Genomic DNA, 18,908 nt, shown 5'->3' with positions numbered 1-18,908 from the left:
GCACGGCCCCGGCACGTCCAGCGGGCACCGAGGGGGCATTTCTCCTGGCGTCTGTTGGCCATGCCATTCTCTCCGCAGGCGGGGTCGGCCTGCTTTTTCAAGATGTCGGCTAAAACCCGTTTCCACGCGTTCTGGAATGGCGTGTGTGCAACAGGCTGCAGGGCTCGCAGTCCCTAGCCCCCAGAGGTCCTCGCCGCCGGCCTGGAGGAGGCCCCTGGAGGAAGCGGCCCCCGGGCGTGTCCCGCTGAGCGCCGGGAACCTGCCGGGCTCACGAGGGGAGCAATGGCTTCCTGGGTGGGCACCGAGGCCCTCCACCTGTCCTCCAGAGGGCCGAGGCCCGCGCAGGCAATCCCTGACACCGTCGCTCTACTCACTGCCCTGGAGACTCGTGCCCAAGAGGACGCGGTCAAGGCCCCACCCACGGCCCCACCAAGGGCCCTGACGCGGGAACGGCCTCCAAAGACGAGGCAAGGGGCCCTAAACCCAGGACGAAGTCCCGGAAGCGCAGGGGCATGCGAGAGAAGGCAGAGCACGGCGCGGCTGCACGCCAGGCCCTTGGGCGTAGCCGTGTCAGCAGGGCCTTGGAAGACGCTGTGTGTCAAGGCCAGGGAGGGGGGACTCATCCCATCCGGCTGCAGGAAACTGGACAGGGATGGAGCGGAGGCCCGGGGAGCGGCCAGAAGCTGGAAGCCCCCGAACTGGAGGATAGAGGAGGGGACGCCACGAGCTCCGCGTGGGAACAGCCGAGACCCGAAGATGCTGGCCCCGAGGAGGCCGCCCTGAGGCTGTGGCCGCTCGGTGCCGCTGTGTGCCCCTGCGCTGGGGTCTGCTGCAGCGCCGGGAACAAACGTCCCCTGGGCCTCCCAAAGCACCTGCCGTCAGGCTCCTCGCCCCAGCACCCCCGAGCGGAGAGCTTCTGGGGAGCCGCCAGGAGGCCCCTCACCGCCACCAGGCACACGGGCAGGTCAGCTCCAAGCATGAGCGGCAGCGCTGGGACACATCGGCCAAGCGCTGGGCGGCCGGGGCCCCGCCGCGACTCGGCGCACTGGTCTGCACGCACCTGGGCCCCACGCGGGGCCTGTGCACCTTCCTTGTGAAAGAGAACGCCTCTGCGCCCGGGCCATGTGGAAGGGCGCAGTGGGAGGCTGTGCTGCGTCGTCCCCGCCCGGCGCCCGGCGCTGCTTCTGGCCTCAGGCCCCTGCCCCGAGGCTGGGCAACCCGGAGCGGGCAGTGCGCAGGCCAGGCCAGCCGGGCCTCGGTTTCCAGAGCAGTCGGGTATGTAAAGAGTCTCCCCAACGTCCAGTGCGCCCCTCACGGGCACTGCTGCTCTGAGGGAACCCTGTGCCACCCGAGGCCTGCCCGGGCACGTGTACGGCTCCTACGGCCCCGCCTGGCGGGCACTCTGCCTCGCGCTGCCGGGGGCTCGGGCAACCTCTGGCCGCGCCCAGACCCTGCTCCGGAGGCCACAGCCCGGGAAGGACCCTCCACCGCTCCGGGGAGTAGGGGCACGGCTCCTGAAGAGTGCGCCCACCCAGGGACAGCCAGGCGGAGGCGCAGGACTGCACGCTGGCCGCCGTGGCGCCCCGGGCTGAGCGCCACCGAAACACGGGCCAGGTGCAGGAAACCAGGACCCGAGGGGGCCAGGAGGTGAAGAGCTTCTCGCCGGCTCTTCTGAGGTCGCGCCGGGCGCCTTGACGGGTGGCTCGGGCTCTCAGGTCAGACCAGGAGGGTCCCCTCGGTCCCCTCCCAAAGGCAAAGCACTCCACCGAGGCAGAGTGCTCCCCGGCTCTCAAGTGATCCCCTGAGGTGCAGATGTTCCCTTGGCTCACAGGGGCTCCCCCTGCTCTCGGACGCTCCCCTGGATCTCAGGTGCTGTCCTGAGGTGCAGCTGCTCCTCTAGCTCACAGCTGCTCCCCCAGCTCGCAGCTGCTCCCCCAGCTCACAGATGCTCCCCAGCTCACAGATGCTCCCCTAGCTCGCAGCTGCTCCCCCAGCTCACAGGTGCTCCCCTAGCTTGCAGCTGCTCCCCCAGCTCACAGGTGCTCCCCCAGCTCGCAGATGCTCCCCAGCTCACAGATGCTCCCCTAGCTCGCAGCTGCTCCCCCAGCTCACAGGTGCTCCCCCAGCTTGCTGATGGTCCTGGCTTGCAGGGGCTCCCCCGGCTTGTAGATGCTCTTCCAGCTCGCAGGTCCTCCCCGACTCAGGCGATAGTCAGAGCAGGTGAGAAGGCCTTGCTCTCAGCCTGGCCCAGGAGTCTGCTGCACAGCTGCCAAGCCCACCCCACCTAGCCAGGTCCAGGGAGTCGGGGATCCACAGCTGCCCTCGGGCTCAATTCCACGTTCAACCAATCATCTGACTTGCGACAAAAAGTCAGCAAGCGGCTGAACTCCTCCGTCAGCCAAGGCCAAAAGGGTTGGCTCGAGGACGGCTGGAGAGCAGCCCTGGGAGCCAAGGACGGGTCACGGCGCCCACGCACGGGGCAGGAGGACAGGCCTGGGAAGGCGAGCAGTCCAAGCCCGGGCCCTGCGCGGTGGGAACACCTGGCCGTCCTCCAGATCTGACACAAGCTGTCGCCGATCCAGCAACCCCGCTTCCGGGTGTGCACCCCAGAACTGAAAGTGGGCACTGGCCACGCCAGCCACAAGGTGGACCAGGCCACGGGGCGGAGCCCGCCCCCCGGGACGACCCCTGTGAAGACGGGACGACCCCCGTGAAGACGGGGCGCTGCACGAGGACCGCCAGATGGAGCAAGAGCGTCTCGTCTCTCCTCGGAACGCTCAGGGCGGCCAGTCCCTGGAGGTGGGGGCACATGCGGCGTGGGCCAGTGGAGCGGGCTCACGACGAGAACCACCCACGCAGACAGCAGCAGGGACATGTGCTGCCACGTACCAGAGAGCGTCCGCTTAAAAGGGTGAAGGTGATCTTCGTATCGTGTGTGCTTTACGATTAAAAATAAGTAACTAATCAGAGTACTTAATAAAAATATATAACTTGGAAAAAAAAGTAATTTAAAAAGTGATTAAACACTGGGTGTGCCCTGCCCTGCCCGCGCCTCCGGCCGGTTTCCTTAGGATGGCCTTGGGTGTGTGGGCATCCCGAGGCCACCAAGTACTTGTTTCCTGAAAGTCCCCACGATCTCGGACGCACCCTTGAGCGCCTGCTCCCTGGCCGCCAGCGAGGAAGCTGCCGCGTGACGGGGCAGGGAGGGCGTGGAACACAGCGTCCCGCTCCTGCCTGACACCCTCGAGTGCACCCACGTCTGTGAACACCCACCCCGAGGCTCGGCGCCCAGCAGGATGACCAGGAGAGTGGCGCAGACGGCGCCAACTGAAGGTCCTGCGCTTCCCGCTGTGGAGGCCTCCGTTTAGGAGCACGTGTCCTCTCCTGGAGAGAGCCATGCAACCTGCAGGGACACTGTAGGAGCGGGGCCCGGGAGCCCAGAGCTGCAGCGTTGCCCGTGCCACGCCGGGGGCTACGCAACCCCCAGAGCTGCAGCGTCGCCCGTGCCACGCCGGGAGCTACACGACCTCACAGCCGTGCTGGGCTCTGCACGAAACCCCGGCAAAGTCGAACCAAGGGTGGCTGAGAACGCACCGTGCGCCTTAAAGGCTAGGACCACAGGGGGCCAGCAGACGACGAGCATGACGGCAGAGCCAGGCCCCCGCGGCCCGTGCGAGCATGGACGCCGGGGCTCTGCGGGCTGCTGAGGAGGTAGAGGCTCCCGCGGCACTCGGGGAAGCGGGCCGGGCAGTGGCGCGGGCAGTGGCGTCGAGGCTCGGCTGCACCTGCTGAACCGGGCAGGACCTTCCTCCTTCCTCTTAACCAGACCTGGTTTCCCTTTCTACCCAGAAGCCCCTGCTGGGGGAGGCCGTGGAGGAGGGCGCGACAGGTGGTGGGCGGCGGCATGCCTGCTGGGCAGGTCCGGGGGTGCCAGGGGCCCGAGCTGGGTGTGGACAGGGGCTCGAGCTGGGTGTGGATGAGGCTTGACCTGGGCGTGGACGGGGGGCCCGAGCCAGGCGTGGACGGGGGCCCGAGCCAGGCGTGGACGGGGGCCCGAGCCGGGTGTGGACGGGGGCCCGACCTGGGCGTGGATGGGGGCTTGAGCCGGGCATGAACGGGGACCTGAGCTGGACATGGACGGGGGCCTCGACCTGGGCGTGGATGGGGCTCGAGCCAGGTGTGGACAGGGGCTCGAGCCGGGTGTGGATGAGGCTTGACTTGGGCGTGGACAGGGGCCTGAGCCGGGTGTGGACGGGGGGCCCGAGCCGGGTGTGGACGGGGGCCCGAGCCGGGTGTGGACGGGGGCTCAAGCTGGGTGTGGATGAGGCTTGACCTGGGCGTGGACGGGGGGCCCGAGCCAGGTGTGGACAGGGGCTCGAGCCGGGTGTGGACGAGGCTTGACCTGAGTGTGGACGGGGGCTCGAGCCGGGTGTGGACGAGGCTTGACCTGGGCGTGGACGGGGGGCTCGAGCCAGGTGTGGACGGGGGCTCGAGCCGGGCGTGGATGGGGACCTGAGCCAGGCACCCGACCTGGGCGTGGACGGGGACCGAGCCAGGTGTGGACGGGGACCCGAGCTGGACGTGGACGGGGCCCGAGCCGGGCGTGGACGGGGACCTGCAGCCCAGCCTGGTGGGGCAAGGAAGGTGCCACCTCACATGCAAACCCCAGAGCCCCCGCACCGAGGGAAGGGGCCCCTCGAGCGCCCCGAGGGTGGCCCGGCAGGGGGAAGCCGTGGCCGCCTGGGCAGCAGGAGCTAGACTGCCGGGCACAGGCGCTCGGGCCCCCCGCCGGTGCCGAGGCCAGCGTGGGGCCGCAGCGGGCAACACGTGGTCTACGTTCAGGTCCCGAGCAGCCCCGCAGCGCAGGGTCTCGGGCACGCTGCGGCACAGGCACGGCTGTTGCTGACCCGCGCCTGTCTTTAGGGGACACGCGGCCCGGGGGAACCAGGCCCTGCCCGCCTCGCGCGCGTCCTCGGGCAGGGCAGCAGCGCTCCGCCCACCGCAGGCTTGGCTCACGCACGCCGTTCCAGAGGACCCTCGAGGCTTCTGTGGGGACAAAGCAAGGCCCCCCAGCAGGCCCCGACTTACACGCTGCTGTCGGTGAGGGACAGGGTGTCGGCGTCGCTGGACAGGCTCTGCTGCTCGCTGTCGTTGGCGCTGCTGGCCGGGGCCAGGGCGTGGCCAGAGCTGACGTAGTAGGGCTGGACGGGCTCCCGCCAGGACCCATGCCTGTGGGCAAGAGGCAGGAGGCGCAGTTAAAGACCACCAGGCCCCGGCCCGCCTGGCCCGTCCCGGCCCGCCATGCCGCCCTCGGCCCCTGCCACGCACTTGGCGCCCAGCCCACCACGCCACCCTCGGCCCCCGCCACGCCGCCCTCGGCCACCGGCCCACCACGCCACCCTCGGCCCCCACCAGGCCGCCCTCGGCCGCTGGTCCACCATGCCACCCTCGGCCCCCACCATACACTTCGGTGCCCGCCACACCGCCCTCGGCCACCGGCCCACCACGCCACCCTTGGCCCCCGCCACGCCGCCCTCAGGCCCCGCCACGCCGCCCTTGGCCCCCGCCACACTCTCAGCGCCTCCGCCCGCTGCTTCCCAGCGCCATGAGGCAGGGCGCTTCTCCTTTCTGTCATTTTAACTTTTTCCCGAGCTACCTGTTCGTGCCCACTGCCTGTATTCTAACAACTGGTTTGTGACTTTCTTACTGATTTCCGGGAAACCTTTAAACATTTTTACAAGTGCTTTATTTCTACAGAACCCAGTTTATGGCTCTTTCCTCCGTGGCACTTCTGTAGCCCAGATGCAGGGGCCACCTCGGAGCTTTCCTCCTGCTTAGGAGTGTGTGGCCTCTGGGAAAAGCCACAGCCGCCCCGCGCGCCCGGGCAGAGCTCCTCGTCCCACTGACGCAAAACCCCCGCACTGCCTGCGCCGAGGCCACACTCTCCTCCCCCGCCACACTCCTCTGACCGACGGGGAGGCCCAGACCACCATGGGGGGCTGTGGGGGACTGTGGGGGACTGTGGGGCACAGGGGCACAAAGGCACAGGGCCTGGCTGGGACCACTGCCCGCCGCCGGCCCGGAGCCGGCCTCACCTCTGACCTGGGACGCTGCTGCCACTGAGCAGCCATGTGCCAGCGTGTGCTAGCATGTGCCGGCGTGTGCTAGCATGTGCCAGCGTGTGCTAGCGTATGCCGGTGTGTGCTAGCGTGTGCCAGCGTGTGCTAGCATGTGCCAGAGTGTGCTAGCGTGTGCCAGCGTGTGCCGGCGTGTGCCGGCGTGTGCTAGCGTGTGCCAGCGTGTGCTAGCGTGTGCCGGCATGTGCCGGCGTGTGCCAGCATGTGCCGGCGTGTGCCAGCATGTGCCGGCGTGTGCCGGCGTGTGCTAGCGTGTGCCGGCGTGTGCCGGCGTGTGCTAGCATGTGCCAGCGTGTGCTAGCGTGTGCCGGCATGTGCCGGCGTGTGCCAGCGTGTGCCAGCGTGTGCCGGCATGTGCCGGCGTGTGCTAGCGTGTGCCAGCGTGTGCTAGCGTGTGCCAGCGTGTGCCGGTGTGTGCTAGCGTGTGCCAGCGTGTGCTAGCGTGTGCCGGTGTGTGCTAGCGTGTGCCAGCGTGTGCTAGCATGTGCCAGAGTGTGCCAGCGTGTGCCAGCGTGTGCCGGCATGTGCTGGCGTGTGCTAGCGTGTGCCAGTGTGTGCTAGCGTGTGCCAGCGTGTGCTAGCATGTGCCAGAGTGTGCCAGCATGTGCCAGCGTGTGCTAGCGTGTGCCGGCGTGTGCTAGCGTGTGCCGGCGTGTGCTAGCGTGTGCCAGTGTGTGCCGGCGTGTGCCGGCATGTGCTGGTGAGCGGGCTGTGCCCCTTGCGCACACACTGACGAGCAGGGGACGCCCCGCTCGGGATGCGTCTTCATCAGGCCGGGCCAGTGGCCTCTGGGCGCCGTGAGCACCAGCCAGAGGCTGAGCCTTTAAGAGGCTGTGTGCATTGCCTGCCGGCGCCAGCAGGTGGGGGCTCCCGAGGGGGTAGGCTTGCTGTGCAGGTCCCAGGCCCCACATCTGAGCCACCGGCACCAAAGCCCCAGCTTTGGTCAGACAGCACTGGCCGCGCGCTGCGCCACAGGGCAGGAGGGGAGACGCCGCGGTGGCGCCATTCGCGCCGCAGCCACAGTCACCTTGCCCGCCAGCGTCAGAGTCTTCCCACCTCATCTGCTGGAACACAAGGTCATTCTAAATCAGCAACAAACGTGTCAGGAAGTGAGGACCGCAGGAAGGCTGAGAGCAGCTGGCCAGAGCGAGCAGGTGCCGTCAAGCGGGAGAAGACAGCTGCATGGTACACAGCTGGCGCTCAGTACGCGGCCGGCACTCGGTACAGAGTCGGCGCTCGGTACACAGCTGGCGCTCCGTACACAGTTTACAGTACAGAGTCGGCACTCAGTACACACCTGGCGCTTGGTAAACAAGTCGGCACTCGGTATGCGTCTGGCACTTGGTACACAGTTGGCCCATGGTACACAGCCGGCGCTCAGTAGGCGGCCTTCATGCAGTACCGAGGCTGGGGCTCGGTCCGTGCCCCGGGTGTGGCGGCAGGAAGGCGTGCTCCACGCAGGCCCGGGCGGCGCGCACTGCGGCCCGGTGATGCGGCCTGCCGCAGCCGTGCGCTGGGTGGCGAGGCGCACGCCGGGCCTGGCGGGCTCCCGCCCTGCGCTGCCCCTTCTAACGCAGGAGATCTCTAGACCACTACGCAGGCAGGGCGCGGCCGGCACCACGCGGGCACGGGCGCCGCCCCACACGCCCAGGGCGCCCAGCGGCTCCGCTGGGTCCTCTGGGGCGGCCACAGGCGTGGCTCCTGCTCCTCCCCCCTCCCCAGGACTTGATACTTTGGGCTGTTTCTTGATAACCCTCCGAGGGGTTAGGAAGTGGCACTGCGCTGTGGCTTTTTTAAAATTTTATTTCTCTCCCCTCCCCCTCGTTGTCTGCTCTGTGTCCATTTGCTGTATGTTCTTCTATGTCTGCTTGTATTCTTGTCAGCTGCACGGGAATCTGTGTTTCTTTTTGTTGCGTCATCTTGCTGTGTCAGCTCTCTGTGTGTGCAGCACCATTCCTGGGCAGGCTGCACTTTCTTTCACGCTGGGCAGCTCTCCTTTCGGGGCGCACTCCTTGAGCATGGGGCTCCCCTACACGGGGGACACCCCTGCGTGGCAGGGCACTCCTTGCGCACATCAGCACTGCGCATGGGCCAGCTCCACACCGGTCAGGAGGCCCGGGGTTTGAACCCTGGACCTCCTATGTGGTAGGCAGACGCTCTATCAGGTGAACAAATCCACTTTCCAGTGTGGCTTTCTTTTAACAGTCCAAATCTCTTCAACCTGCAGCACGGCACTAGACCCAGTACCAGGGAGTGCACGGGCGCTTTCCTCACGTGGTCCACCCAGCATTTCCCCGAAGCCCGATGCTGAGCAGCTTTTCCTGGGCTCACTGGCTGTTTAGAGGGAGCGAAGCACTTCGACCATTTTTAACGGGGTTGTTTTGCCTTTTTCTGGTTGACTGTAGGAGCTCTGCACACACTCTGGTTATTAAACCTTTATCAGATAGATGGTTTCAAAATATTTTCCCCCATTCTGTTGGTTGTCTTTTTACTTTCTTGATAATGTCCTCAAATGCACAGAAATTTTTAATTTTGATGAATTCCAATTATCTGTTTTTTCCTTTCTTCTTTTTTCTCATGTTTTTGGTGTAAAATTTAAGACTACATTGCCAAATACGAGGTCCTGAGATTTTTCCCCATGTTTTCTTCTGAGAGTCTTTTTCTTTTTTCAACGCTTTCAGCACCTCTATCTCGGGCACTGCTCGATTCTGAGCTAACGTGGGCTGGGCTGGAGGGAGGGCGCCCTGCACTCTCCGGCACGTGGACAGCAGCTTTCCCAGCACCACTTGTCGAAGAGACTGTTCTCTTCCAGTTCAGCTGCAGGCACAGGCATGTGCCACTGACTTCACAAAGACACAGTGACAACTCAGCAGAGGCCGCCAGCCCTTTCACTAACTGGTGCTGGAGCAATGGGGATTACACAGGCAAAAAAAAGGAACCTCGAACTAAGTCTCACACCTTGTTTAAAAAAATGAACAAAAACTGGATCAAGGACTTAAAACACAAAATGAAAAATTGCAAAACTTTTTCATATAAAACATAGGAGGGAAGCAGACGTGGCTCAACAGATAGAGGCTCTGCCTTACCATATAGGAGGTGCAGGGTTCGATGCCCAGGGCCTCCTGGCCCGTGTGACAAGCTGGCCCACGTGGAGTGCTGCCACACACAGAGTGTCGCCCTGCACAGGGGTGCCCCCCGCGCAAGGAGTGGCCCCTGCACAAGGAGCGCAGCCCCGTGTAGGAGGGCAGACCGCCCAGGATGGCGCCGCCCACAGGGAGAGCTGACGCAGCAAGATGACGCAACAGAAAGAGAGACACAGAGAAGAGATAATGTGAGACACAGCAAGCTAGGGAGCTGAGGTGGAACAAGAGACTGGTCACCTCTCCCCCATCCCGGAAGGTCCCAGGATGGGTTCCCAGAGCCACCTAATGAGAATACAACAGAAAGAACACACAGTGAATGAACACAGAGCAGACAACAGAATGGGGGGAGGGGCAAAAATAAGAAAAAAAAACAGGAGAGGGGAGCGGATGTGGCTCAAGTGGTTGACCTCTTGCCTACCACACAGAAAGTCCCTGATTCGCTTCCCAGTGCCTCCTCAAGGAGATAGCAAGCTGGTGCGACAGCAGGTGTGGCAAGCTGACGCAACAAGAGACACAAGAAGAAAAGAAAAACATAATGAGAGACACCACAAAACAGGGAGCAGAGGTTCCCAGTGCCTTCTAAAGAAGACGAGTGAGACAGCAAGCTGAAGCAACGGGCAGGCGTGGTGAGCTGATGCAACAATATGATACAAGAGACACAAGAAGAGAAAGTAAAATGAGAGACACAACAAAGCAGGGAAAGGAGGTGGCTCAAGAGATTAGGCACCTCCCTCCCATCAAAGGTCCTGGGTTCAGTTCCCGGTGCCTCCTGAAAAGAAACAAGGAAGACAAACAGACATAGCAAGTGCAAACAATGAGGGGGTGGGGAGAAACAAATAAATAAAATAAATCTTAAACAAACAAACAAACAACTCAGAGGAGCTGATGTGGCTCAGTGGTTGAGCACCGGCTTCCAGCATAACGGTCCCAGGTTCAATCCAAACAAGCACACACACAAACACAGGAGAAACACTCAGAATCTGGGTGGGCAAAGGGTTCTAGGATTTGACATCAAAAGCACAATCCATAGAAGGGTAAACGGCTAAGCTGTACTTTATCAGAATTAAAAACTTACTCCATGAAAGACGCTCCTAAAAGAATTTTTAAAGCCCTACAGAGTAGGAGAAAACGTTTGTAAGCCACATACATATCCAACAAAGGACTAGTATTAAGAAACATCTAAAGAACTCTCAAAACTCAGTACCTGAGAAGCGGACGTGGCTCACCTGATAGAGTGTCTGCCTACCATATGGAGGGTCCAGGGTTCAAACCCAGGGGCTCCTGACCCGTGTGGAGCTGGCCCATGTGGAGTGCTGCCGTGGGCAAGGAGTGCCGCTCCACACAGGGGTGCCCCCCGTGCAAGGAGTGGCCCCCGCACAAAGAGTGCAGACCACCCAGGACGGTGCTGCCCACACGGAGAGCTGACGCAGCAAGATGACGCAACAACAAAAACAGACACACAGAGAAGAGATGACAGGAGACGCAGCAAACTAGGGGGCTGAGGTGACGCAAGAGAATAACCCCTCTCCCACTCCAGAAGGTCCCAGGATGGGTTCCCGGAGCCGCCTAATGAGAATAAACAGACGCAGAAGAGCACACAGCGAGTGGACACAGCAGAAACGGGGAGGGGGAGGGAGGAAAAATAAGGAAAAAAACCCTCAAAAGCTAATAACAAACAAAAAACTGAAGCGCCCCATTGGAAAGCAGGCAAAAGACAGAAAGGGCCACTTGATCAGAGAGGACGCAGACAGACGAGCCCACAGGAGAGGCACTCAAGCCCCCGCACGCTCACCTACGATTAAAGCAGAGTGGCGACAGCCCCCGCTGCCCACGAGGCTCCGGGGAAACGGCTCCCGCACGCGCTGCCGGCAGGAGTGTGAAACAGTGCGGCCCCCGCGACGGCTGGAGCTTACGGACTACAGCTAACAGCAGCCCTGTGTATCTCGCGTCAATGGCAACGAGGGTGCTAGGCCCCCACGGGGCGGGAGGGGTGAGGCTTCCTCTCTGGACACGAGCCACGAGTGTCCACGCCGGGCGGGCGGCCAGGCAGGGGCCGGGGAGAGGGAGCCCTGTGGGGGCAGAGGGGCGTGGTCAGCGGAACACACACGAGACCCTCCTCACGTGAACCCCAACACACGCACGGCGCCAGGACACGGCGTGAGTAACGGGGTGGACCGTGGGGACACGCCACGCAGGCGGCGGACTACAGCCCTTGATCAACTAGGAAAGCGTTGCAGCAGCGCGGTGTGTGGGAATCATGCGTGTTATGTGTGGCTGTTCTGTAAACTTGCAACTTCCTCAATTAAAATTTTAAAAAAGAGCCAAGTTAAAGAGTTTCCAGCAGCTAAAGGTGGAACACTGAGCAAATAAATAAATAATGTAATATTGGATTAGGGAAGCGGATGTGGCTCGGGTGATAAGGCCTCCACCTACCATATGGGAGGACCCAGGTTCGATCCCTGAAAAAGAAAGTGTGCCTGCGCAGCAAGCCACTGCCCGCGTGGTGAGCCAGTGCCCGTGAGTCACGCAGCAAGACGATGACGCAACAAAAGAGAGACGAAGGGGAGAGTCAAGGTGAGGTCCAACAGAAACCAGGAACTGAGGTAGCGCAACTGACAGGGAACCCTCTCCCCATCAGAGGTCCCGAGGATGGAATCCCGGTGAATCCTAGAGGAGAAAAACGAGAAGAGATAACAAAGAGAGAAACAGATACAGAGGATCACACAGAGAATAGACACAGACAGCAAAAACAGCAGGGCAGGGGAGAGGGGAGGGAGAAAATTAAAAAATCTTCAAGAAAAAAATATTGGATTATAACTCAAAGAAAATAAAAATCCAGGAGTCCACGCTGATATGAATAAATGAATAAATAAATGGGGGGGTGTGTGACAGGCAATTCTCCTGTACAGAAGAGTTCTAAATACCTTAAATAATTTACACGGACACTTCCTCCTCAGGCAGCACAACTTCCCACCCCTGAACTGCTGGTTTGAAGAGGGACTCCTTCCAAGAGTTCAGTAGGGAGAGAGGGGACGAGAGGAGAAACTCCGGGTGCCGCGCCCGCCACGCGCCTCCCCGAACCTCTGCGGGCCCCCGCAGGCCCTCGGGGTGTCAAGGAGAAGGGCAGCGCGCACTGGGCGGAACGGGGGGGTGCCTGGGAAGGGGGTGTGGGGTAAGTAAGGGCGCACGAATCAGGCACGAGACGGACTTGATCACAGGGTGTCAGTACTGGTTCATCAGTTGTAATACGAGTAGGAGAAGCGAGGGGCGAGAGGTGGGGCATATGGGGGCTCTTCACACCTCTTCTGTAAATGTAAAATCGCAGGTCCCCGGGATGTTTCTCAGAAACCACGGCTCCGGCACTCGCCCCGGGGCATAGCCTGAGACGGCAGCCCAGGCTTTGGCTCCCAGCGGCCCCTCCCGGCGACGGCCAGGCTCTGCGGCCGCCACACCTGGCCGCGCGCCGCCAGGGCCTTTTCCTCAGGCTGACCACATTTGACGTAGCCCCAAGTTCTGCAGAACCCCCCGCCTGCAGGGGGGACCGCAGGCCCCCGCAGCTTCCCGCCCTCGTTTTTACGTCAGGAGGGACCCAGGGACTTCCATTCCGTCAACAGACTGCAGCCCGCTCCCGCCGCCGCCTCCCGCTCGACAGGCGCCCGCCGCCCGGCCCGCCAGCGCCCGGCCCTGCACGCGGCAGCCCTCACGCGAGTCTGGCCTGTGACCGCGCGCTTTAGGGCTGCTGGGGGCACGGCACCAGAAGCGGGCGGGCTTTCACGGGGCATGTTTGGTAAAAGCCGACCGCTGGGAGGCCGTGGGCGTCCCAGGGGCATCGCCGAGGGGTGTTCGTGCCACGCGCGGGCACCAGCCACGCGGCAGGCATGACGCGGCTCTGCCCAGAGCGAGGCCCGGGCCTCCTCCGGCGCACCTCGGCCTCTCCTGAGCCGCTGCGCTTCGCTGGGGCCCCTCGGCCCGCTGCTTCTCGCGGGTTTCTGTTGCGGCTCCTTGTCTCTGCATCTCTGCTTAGAGGGGCTGAACAGGGCCGAGACCGCCCTGGGCCACGCCCCATGAGGCGGCCCAGCAAGGCCCTGGCGCACCCCACCCAGGGCACCCAATGACCCCACCCAGAGGCCCTGCTGACCCCACCCGAGGGCCCGCTGACCCCACCCGAGGGCCCGCTGACCCCACCCGAGGGCCCGGCCGACCCCACCCGAGGGCCCCAGCGACCCCACGCAGTCAAGGGGTCCCAACCCGCAGGACTGGATCAGCTCCAAGAAGCACTCTGCAGCGGTCCCCGACGGGTCACGCGCCGCCCGGGTTTCGGGAGCCACGGGCTCCCCCGCTTTCTCCCCGCCCGCCTCGCCCCGTGCAGGGCGCCCTCCTACCCCGCGCGCGCTTCTCTTAGACACCTGGAGCCCGGGACCCCTGCCCGCGGACCCCGCCCCTCCCGCGCCGGCGCGGGCCCTTCTCCCCAGCCCAGCCGCCCACAGCTCCCGTCCTCGGCAGGCGCCCCGGGGCCCAGCCTGCACCCAGCGTCCTGCTCCTGCTCTCGGCCTCGAAGCCTCCGGCGCTCCCCGCCCCTCAGCGAGCCTTGCGCTTTCTGGAACCCTCCACGACGCCGGCCCTCTCCTCCGCGTCATGCCTGTTCCCGTGGACCTTCCCGGAGACGCCCCAGACATTCCAGAGACGCCCCGCAGAGACGCCCCAGAGACGCCCGGGCCGCAGAGGCGCCTGCAGGCACGGGGACGACGGGCGCTGCTCTGCACCCCGTGTGGAGCACCCTCGATAGGGGCCTTGCGTTAACCTGGAAACTGGGGCGGAGCTCGCATCACCCGCACTCCGTGCCCATCTGCTCTGGCGCAGCGCAGCGCCTCGGGGACCTGCTGCTGAGTCTGGGAACAGGCAGGAGCGGCTCAGGGCTGTCCCTCTGCCTCTCGCCACCACCCTGCCTGGAGGGCCTTGAGTCAGCCAATGGCACTGGCACCCCAAGTCCTTTCCTAGAGGAGGCAGCCAATGCTGCGCACCGAGGCTGCTGCAGCGCCGCCAACGCCGACAGCTCCCCACGCCCTCCTGGACACTGCCTGCCCTCCCTGCTGGATGGAGGCAGAGCTGCCGAGGCCTCCCTGCCCGGCAGGCAGGCCCTTTCAGTAGCTCAGGGCGGGCGGTCGAGGGCTGGCGAGCCGGGCACGGCGGGCAGAGGCAGCTGGGGCATGCACAGGGTGGACGGGGCAGGGGCCAGTGGCTTGGCGCGAGGACGCGAGGGAGGCCGGAGGAGGGGGACGGGGAGTGCTGCGGCAGAGGAGCAGCCCCCATGCCCGGTGCCCGCCCCAGGAGCACTAAGCCTGCCGCTGGCAGGGGCCAGGGCAGCGCTTCAGGACACGGGGCGGCGGCAGTGCGGGACGAGGGCGGCGGGTCAGATGCCAGCCGCCGTGGGCGCGGTTCTGGCAGCAGAGCGGCCCAGGAACAGGGTGGGGCTGGCACCCAGGGGTCCCAGGTGGGCAGGCCGGCATCCGTGGGGAGCTCCGGGGAGAGGAGCCCCAAAAGGCAAGGCTGAGTGCCTGGCGAGGGGCCAAAGGTCAAAGGGCAGTGCCACAGAATCCAGGGAGAGGCCCGCGCTGGCGGCAGGGCCCACGCGCACGCCAGGCGTGGCAGCCACGAAGGATGCAGGGGTGGGAAGGCGGCGACGGTGTTTACACAAGTTCTCGACGGTTTAGGGCGTTCTGCACCGTTTACGACACGGAGAGGAAGGCAGGCGGGCAAGCAGGGGCTGGGGAACGAGGGAGCGGAGGCCGACGTTGGTCCGCGCCAGACGCCCACGGGCTCCACGCGCGGCACGCAAGGCAGAAACAGGCAGGGAATGCTGGGAGCAGCGCCCACGGCCGTGGGCCGGGCCAGGGGGACACAGGCTCCGCCCTCGGGGGCTGCTCCAAAGGCCCCGGCCTGCCCGGCTGTGCTCGGCCCGCCCCCCACCTGCCCCGCAGGGCCCCCGCCCGCCCCGTGCTCACACTGCGGGTCTGTGGGCCCCAGAGGCCCCGGAGCTCGTGCAGGGCGGCAGCCGGGAGCCGCGGCCCGCAGGCCCAGCGTGCTGTCGCCACAGGGGCACTGGACAGAACGCCGTGGGCTCTCGTAAAGGGTTCATTCGCGGCGGGAGCTTAGAGCCCCAAGGCCTGAAGAGTCCAACCAGGGTACCGTCCGAGGCACTTCCTCACCCAGTCATCGGCCACGTGCTGAGCCGGACAGCGGAGAGGTCCGAGGCTCCGGCTTCCTCTCGAGGCTTGGCCCAGCTCCTTCCTCTCCCGCTGCCTGCGGGGCTCGTTTCTTCCCAGGCTCAGCTGCTCTGTTCCCTGCACCACCAGCTGTGCATGGTCAGGATCACGGTCCACGGCGCCGGCTCTCTTCCTCTGTGTTCTCCTGTGTCTCTACTTCTGCCTGAGAGTCTGTTTTTTTGGCCCACCAAGGGGGAACGGACTCAACCCCCATGCCCCGATGACATGGTCAAGCCAAAGCCCTCATCTGGATTCAGTCAAGCAAACGTAGAGCCCTGAATTTAAACCAAAGGGTATCATGCCCAGAGAAAAAGACCAGTTCACAAACATAATCAATATCTCTTTTTGGAATTCATAAATAATATCAAACTGCCACACCACTGTAATTCAGAAACGCCACCTCCAAGCCTTACATCACCTTCTGTTTCATAAAATTATCTGATTATTCCTCAGATCTCTGTGCTAAGTGTGGCTGGAAAATAAAAATAAACATTGACAGCCTTAACACTTGAAAGTTTACTGTCTAGTTTCCTTTACTTTGGGCATGTGGGAAAAAAACCTCTGTTCAGAGAGGAAGGCTATGGGAAAAACAGAATTTCTTTATCTTTTTTAAACTATTTGACTTTTCTGCTAAAGTTTTCTTTCAGACTGTGTATTAGTCAGCCAAAGGGGTTCTGATGCAAAATACCAGACATTGGCTGGTCTTTATAAAGGGTATTTATTTGGGGTAGAAGCCCACAGGTACCAGGCCATAAGCATAATTACTTCCCTCACCAAAGCCTACTTGGAGCAAGACGGCTGCCGACGTCTGCCAGGGCTCAGGCTTCCTGGGTTCCTACATTTCTGGGGCTTATTTCTCTATCCTCACAACTGAGCTCCTCTGCGCCTCTGTGTGCTTACTTCCCAAGGCTCCAGCTCAAGACTCCAGCATCAAAACTCTAAGTCCCTTCTTTCGCCATGTCTTTTATTTGTGAGTCCCCACCACCCACGGGTAGGGACTCAACACCCTATCGTCACGGCCCAATCAAAGCCCTTATTATAATTTAATTAAGTAAATGTGCAACTTCAGAGAGACCAGTTTACAGACACAATCCAATATCTATTTTTGGAATTCATAACCATATCAAACTGCTACACACTGTTTCAAGGTCTGCACTTCTTCTTAAGGAGTTTCACTCTATCCAAATGAACCTAACATGACTACCTTATCAGAAAGCCAAATACACTAAATTAACAAATGTGTCTAAAGCTAACCAGGGGAACGGATGTGGCTCAAGCGAGCGAGCGCCCAAGTCCCACGGGGGAGGTCCCAGGTTTGGTTCCCGGTGCCTCCTGAAAAACAGAAACAAATAACAAGCAGAACGAGCACGAGAAACAACTCGGGGAAGCCAGAGGGCTCCGCGGCTGAGCACCGGCTCCCCACACACGAGGACCTGGTTCAACCCCCGTCCCTAGCACCCTGGGAAAACCCAAAAATTAACCAAACGAATATGCACCAATACAGAAGGAATGCACAGTGGCAAAGCAAAAGCAAAAGCAAAAGGCCTGTCCTGCTGCCGTCGGTCAGTCTTTGTCGCTCACCATGGAAACTTCCATCTTTAAGGCTTGTCCAGCACCGTCCCACACACACCACACAGCCTCCAACTCCAGCCCTGAAGGGGAGCTGAGGCCCCAAACCTGCCACAGGGCAAGACAGACGGGCGGCCATTCAGCCTCCCGGGGCCGTCTCCACGGCCCCCTGCACCCGCCCCTGCCCAGCGGCGCAGCCTCACCTCACGCAGTGTGAGGAGCGCTGCGCACCCCTGCCCCAGACGGCCGTTCAAAGGAGCGTGCTGGGGACTCGGGACCATCAAGTCCAAGGCCAAGGGCAGTTCAGGCTGTCAGCAGGACAGACAGCCCACGGACGGGAAGAGAGTCCCCCAAACTTGAAATCCGGAATACGTAAAGAGCTACAACTCAACAACAAAGACAAACTATCCAACTGAAAAGTTAGCCAAGGACTTGAACATACATTTCTCCAAAGAAGATGCAGAAATGGAGAGGACTTCGAGGAAGAGGGTGGGCTAGAAACAAAGGACTCTCTTCTCCAGAAAAACAGCAGAGGACAGGCTGAAACAGCCTGGAGATCTTCTAGATCTAGGGTTCAGGACAGCAGGGAAGGCTGGACACCATCCAGAGGAGAGAGGGACAAAGGAGGGGAAGCGCGACGACAGGACTGGGTGGAAACCTGCGCCTGCCCGTGCCGCACCTCCCCACACGGAGACCCTCCAGGGTTCTCGGGCCTCGGGGCTGGGGCTGCAGGGACCCACCTCCCCAGGAGAGGGCACGAGGGCGCAGCCCACGGCTGACTCAGCCGACCACAGCCCTGGCCTGCGCAGTCCCAGGGCCCGTCCAGGTGGCCGCGCCGTGGTCTGTCCTGGAGCCCGCGAGGGGCTGTCGAGATCGACCTTCTCCGTCTCCTCCACCCACTGGACCTGGTCCTGAGGCCTCAGGGGGAGGTGGTTATTTCCCACCCGGGAACAGGGGCAGCGGGGAGGGCTGGAGAACTGCCCCTGAGGAAGTCTGAATCGCAGGCTCGGAGCCTCCAGCGGGGCCTCCACCACCTTCTGGTCCAGGACGCGCACACACCGCCAGCCCGGCCCTGAGCTAGGAGGGCTGCCAAGGAGCGCTGCCTGCTGATGGACCAAGGAAGCGCACTGAGGACATGGAAGGGAAATCAATGAGGCTTGTCCAGCCTTTACAGCCTCCTCCCCACGCCCTAGGACGCGGGTCTGCAGCCCGTTACTGGGTCCAGAGCCCAGACTTGAGCACCTAACAGGGACAATCCTAAAGGTACAGGCTGAGCCGAGAATCAAAGAAGGGCAGTAAAACTCAGCCTCCCTCCACTAAATCCCTATGAAAGAGAAAGACTGAGCATCTAAGCAGTCTCAGCAGCCTAACCAGATGCCTAGACAAAAGCAAAAAATTAAGCCATACTAAGAAAATAGAAGAAATGGCCCAAGAAAAGGAATATATCAAAACCCCAGAAGGGACGCACGCTTTGAGAGAACTACACAGTGAAATGCGCACAAATTTCCAAAATCAAATTAATGAGTTGAAAGGCAACATGGCTGAAGAGTTACATGATATTAAGAAGAAACTGAGCGAACGCACAGAAGAATCTGAAATCCTGAACAGAAAAATAACAGAGCTCATGGGAATCAAAGACACAATAGGTGAGATCAAAAACACATTAGAGGCTTATTACAGCAGACTTGAAATGATGAAAGAAAGAATAAGTGATACCGAAGACAGAACAGCCAATACTGAGGAGAGAAAAGAATGGAAAAAATTGAGCAAGCTCGAAGAGTTGAATGACAACACTA

General features: G+C 62.1%; 1 protein-coding gene across 2 annotated transcripts in view; it reads right to left on the bottom strand.

Moving 5' to 3' along the window:
• The window catches only part of AXIN1 (axin 1), a 71,459-nt gene that overhangs the window by 19,599 nt on the left and 32,952 nt on the right, over window positions 1–18,908 (bottom strand). For both annotated transcript variants that reach the window (XM_058285608.2, XM_058285607.2), the window contains exon 3: window positions 5,089–5,229. In XM_058285608.2, the coding sequence (XP_058141591.1) occupies window positions 5,089–5,229 (141 nt within the window). The remainder of the gene's footprint in view (window positions 1–5,088; window positions 5,230–18,908) is intronic.

Source organism: Dasypus novemcinctus, chromosome 23 (assembly GCF_030445035.2).
Source record: "Dasypus novemcinctus isolate mDasNov1 chromosome 23, mDasNov1.1.hap2, whole genome shotgun sequence".
NCBI classification, from domain to species: domain Eukaryota; kingdom Metazoa; phylum Chordata; class Mammalia; order Cingulata; family Dasypodidae; genus Dasypus; species Dasypus novemcinctus.
Note: the sequence above shows the minus strand (reverse complement) of the source record. Positions and strands in the feature narration are given on the sequence as shown.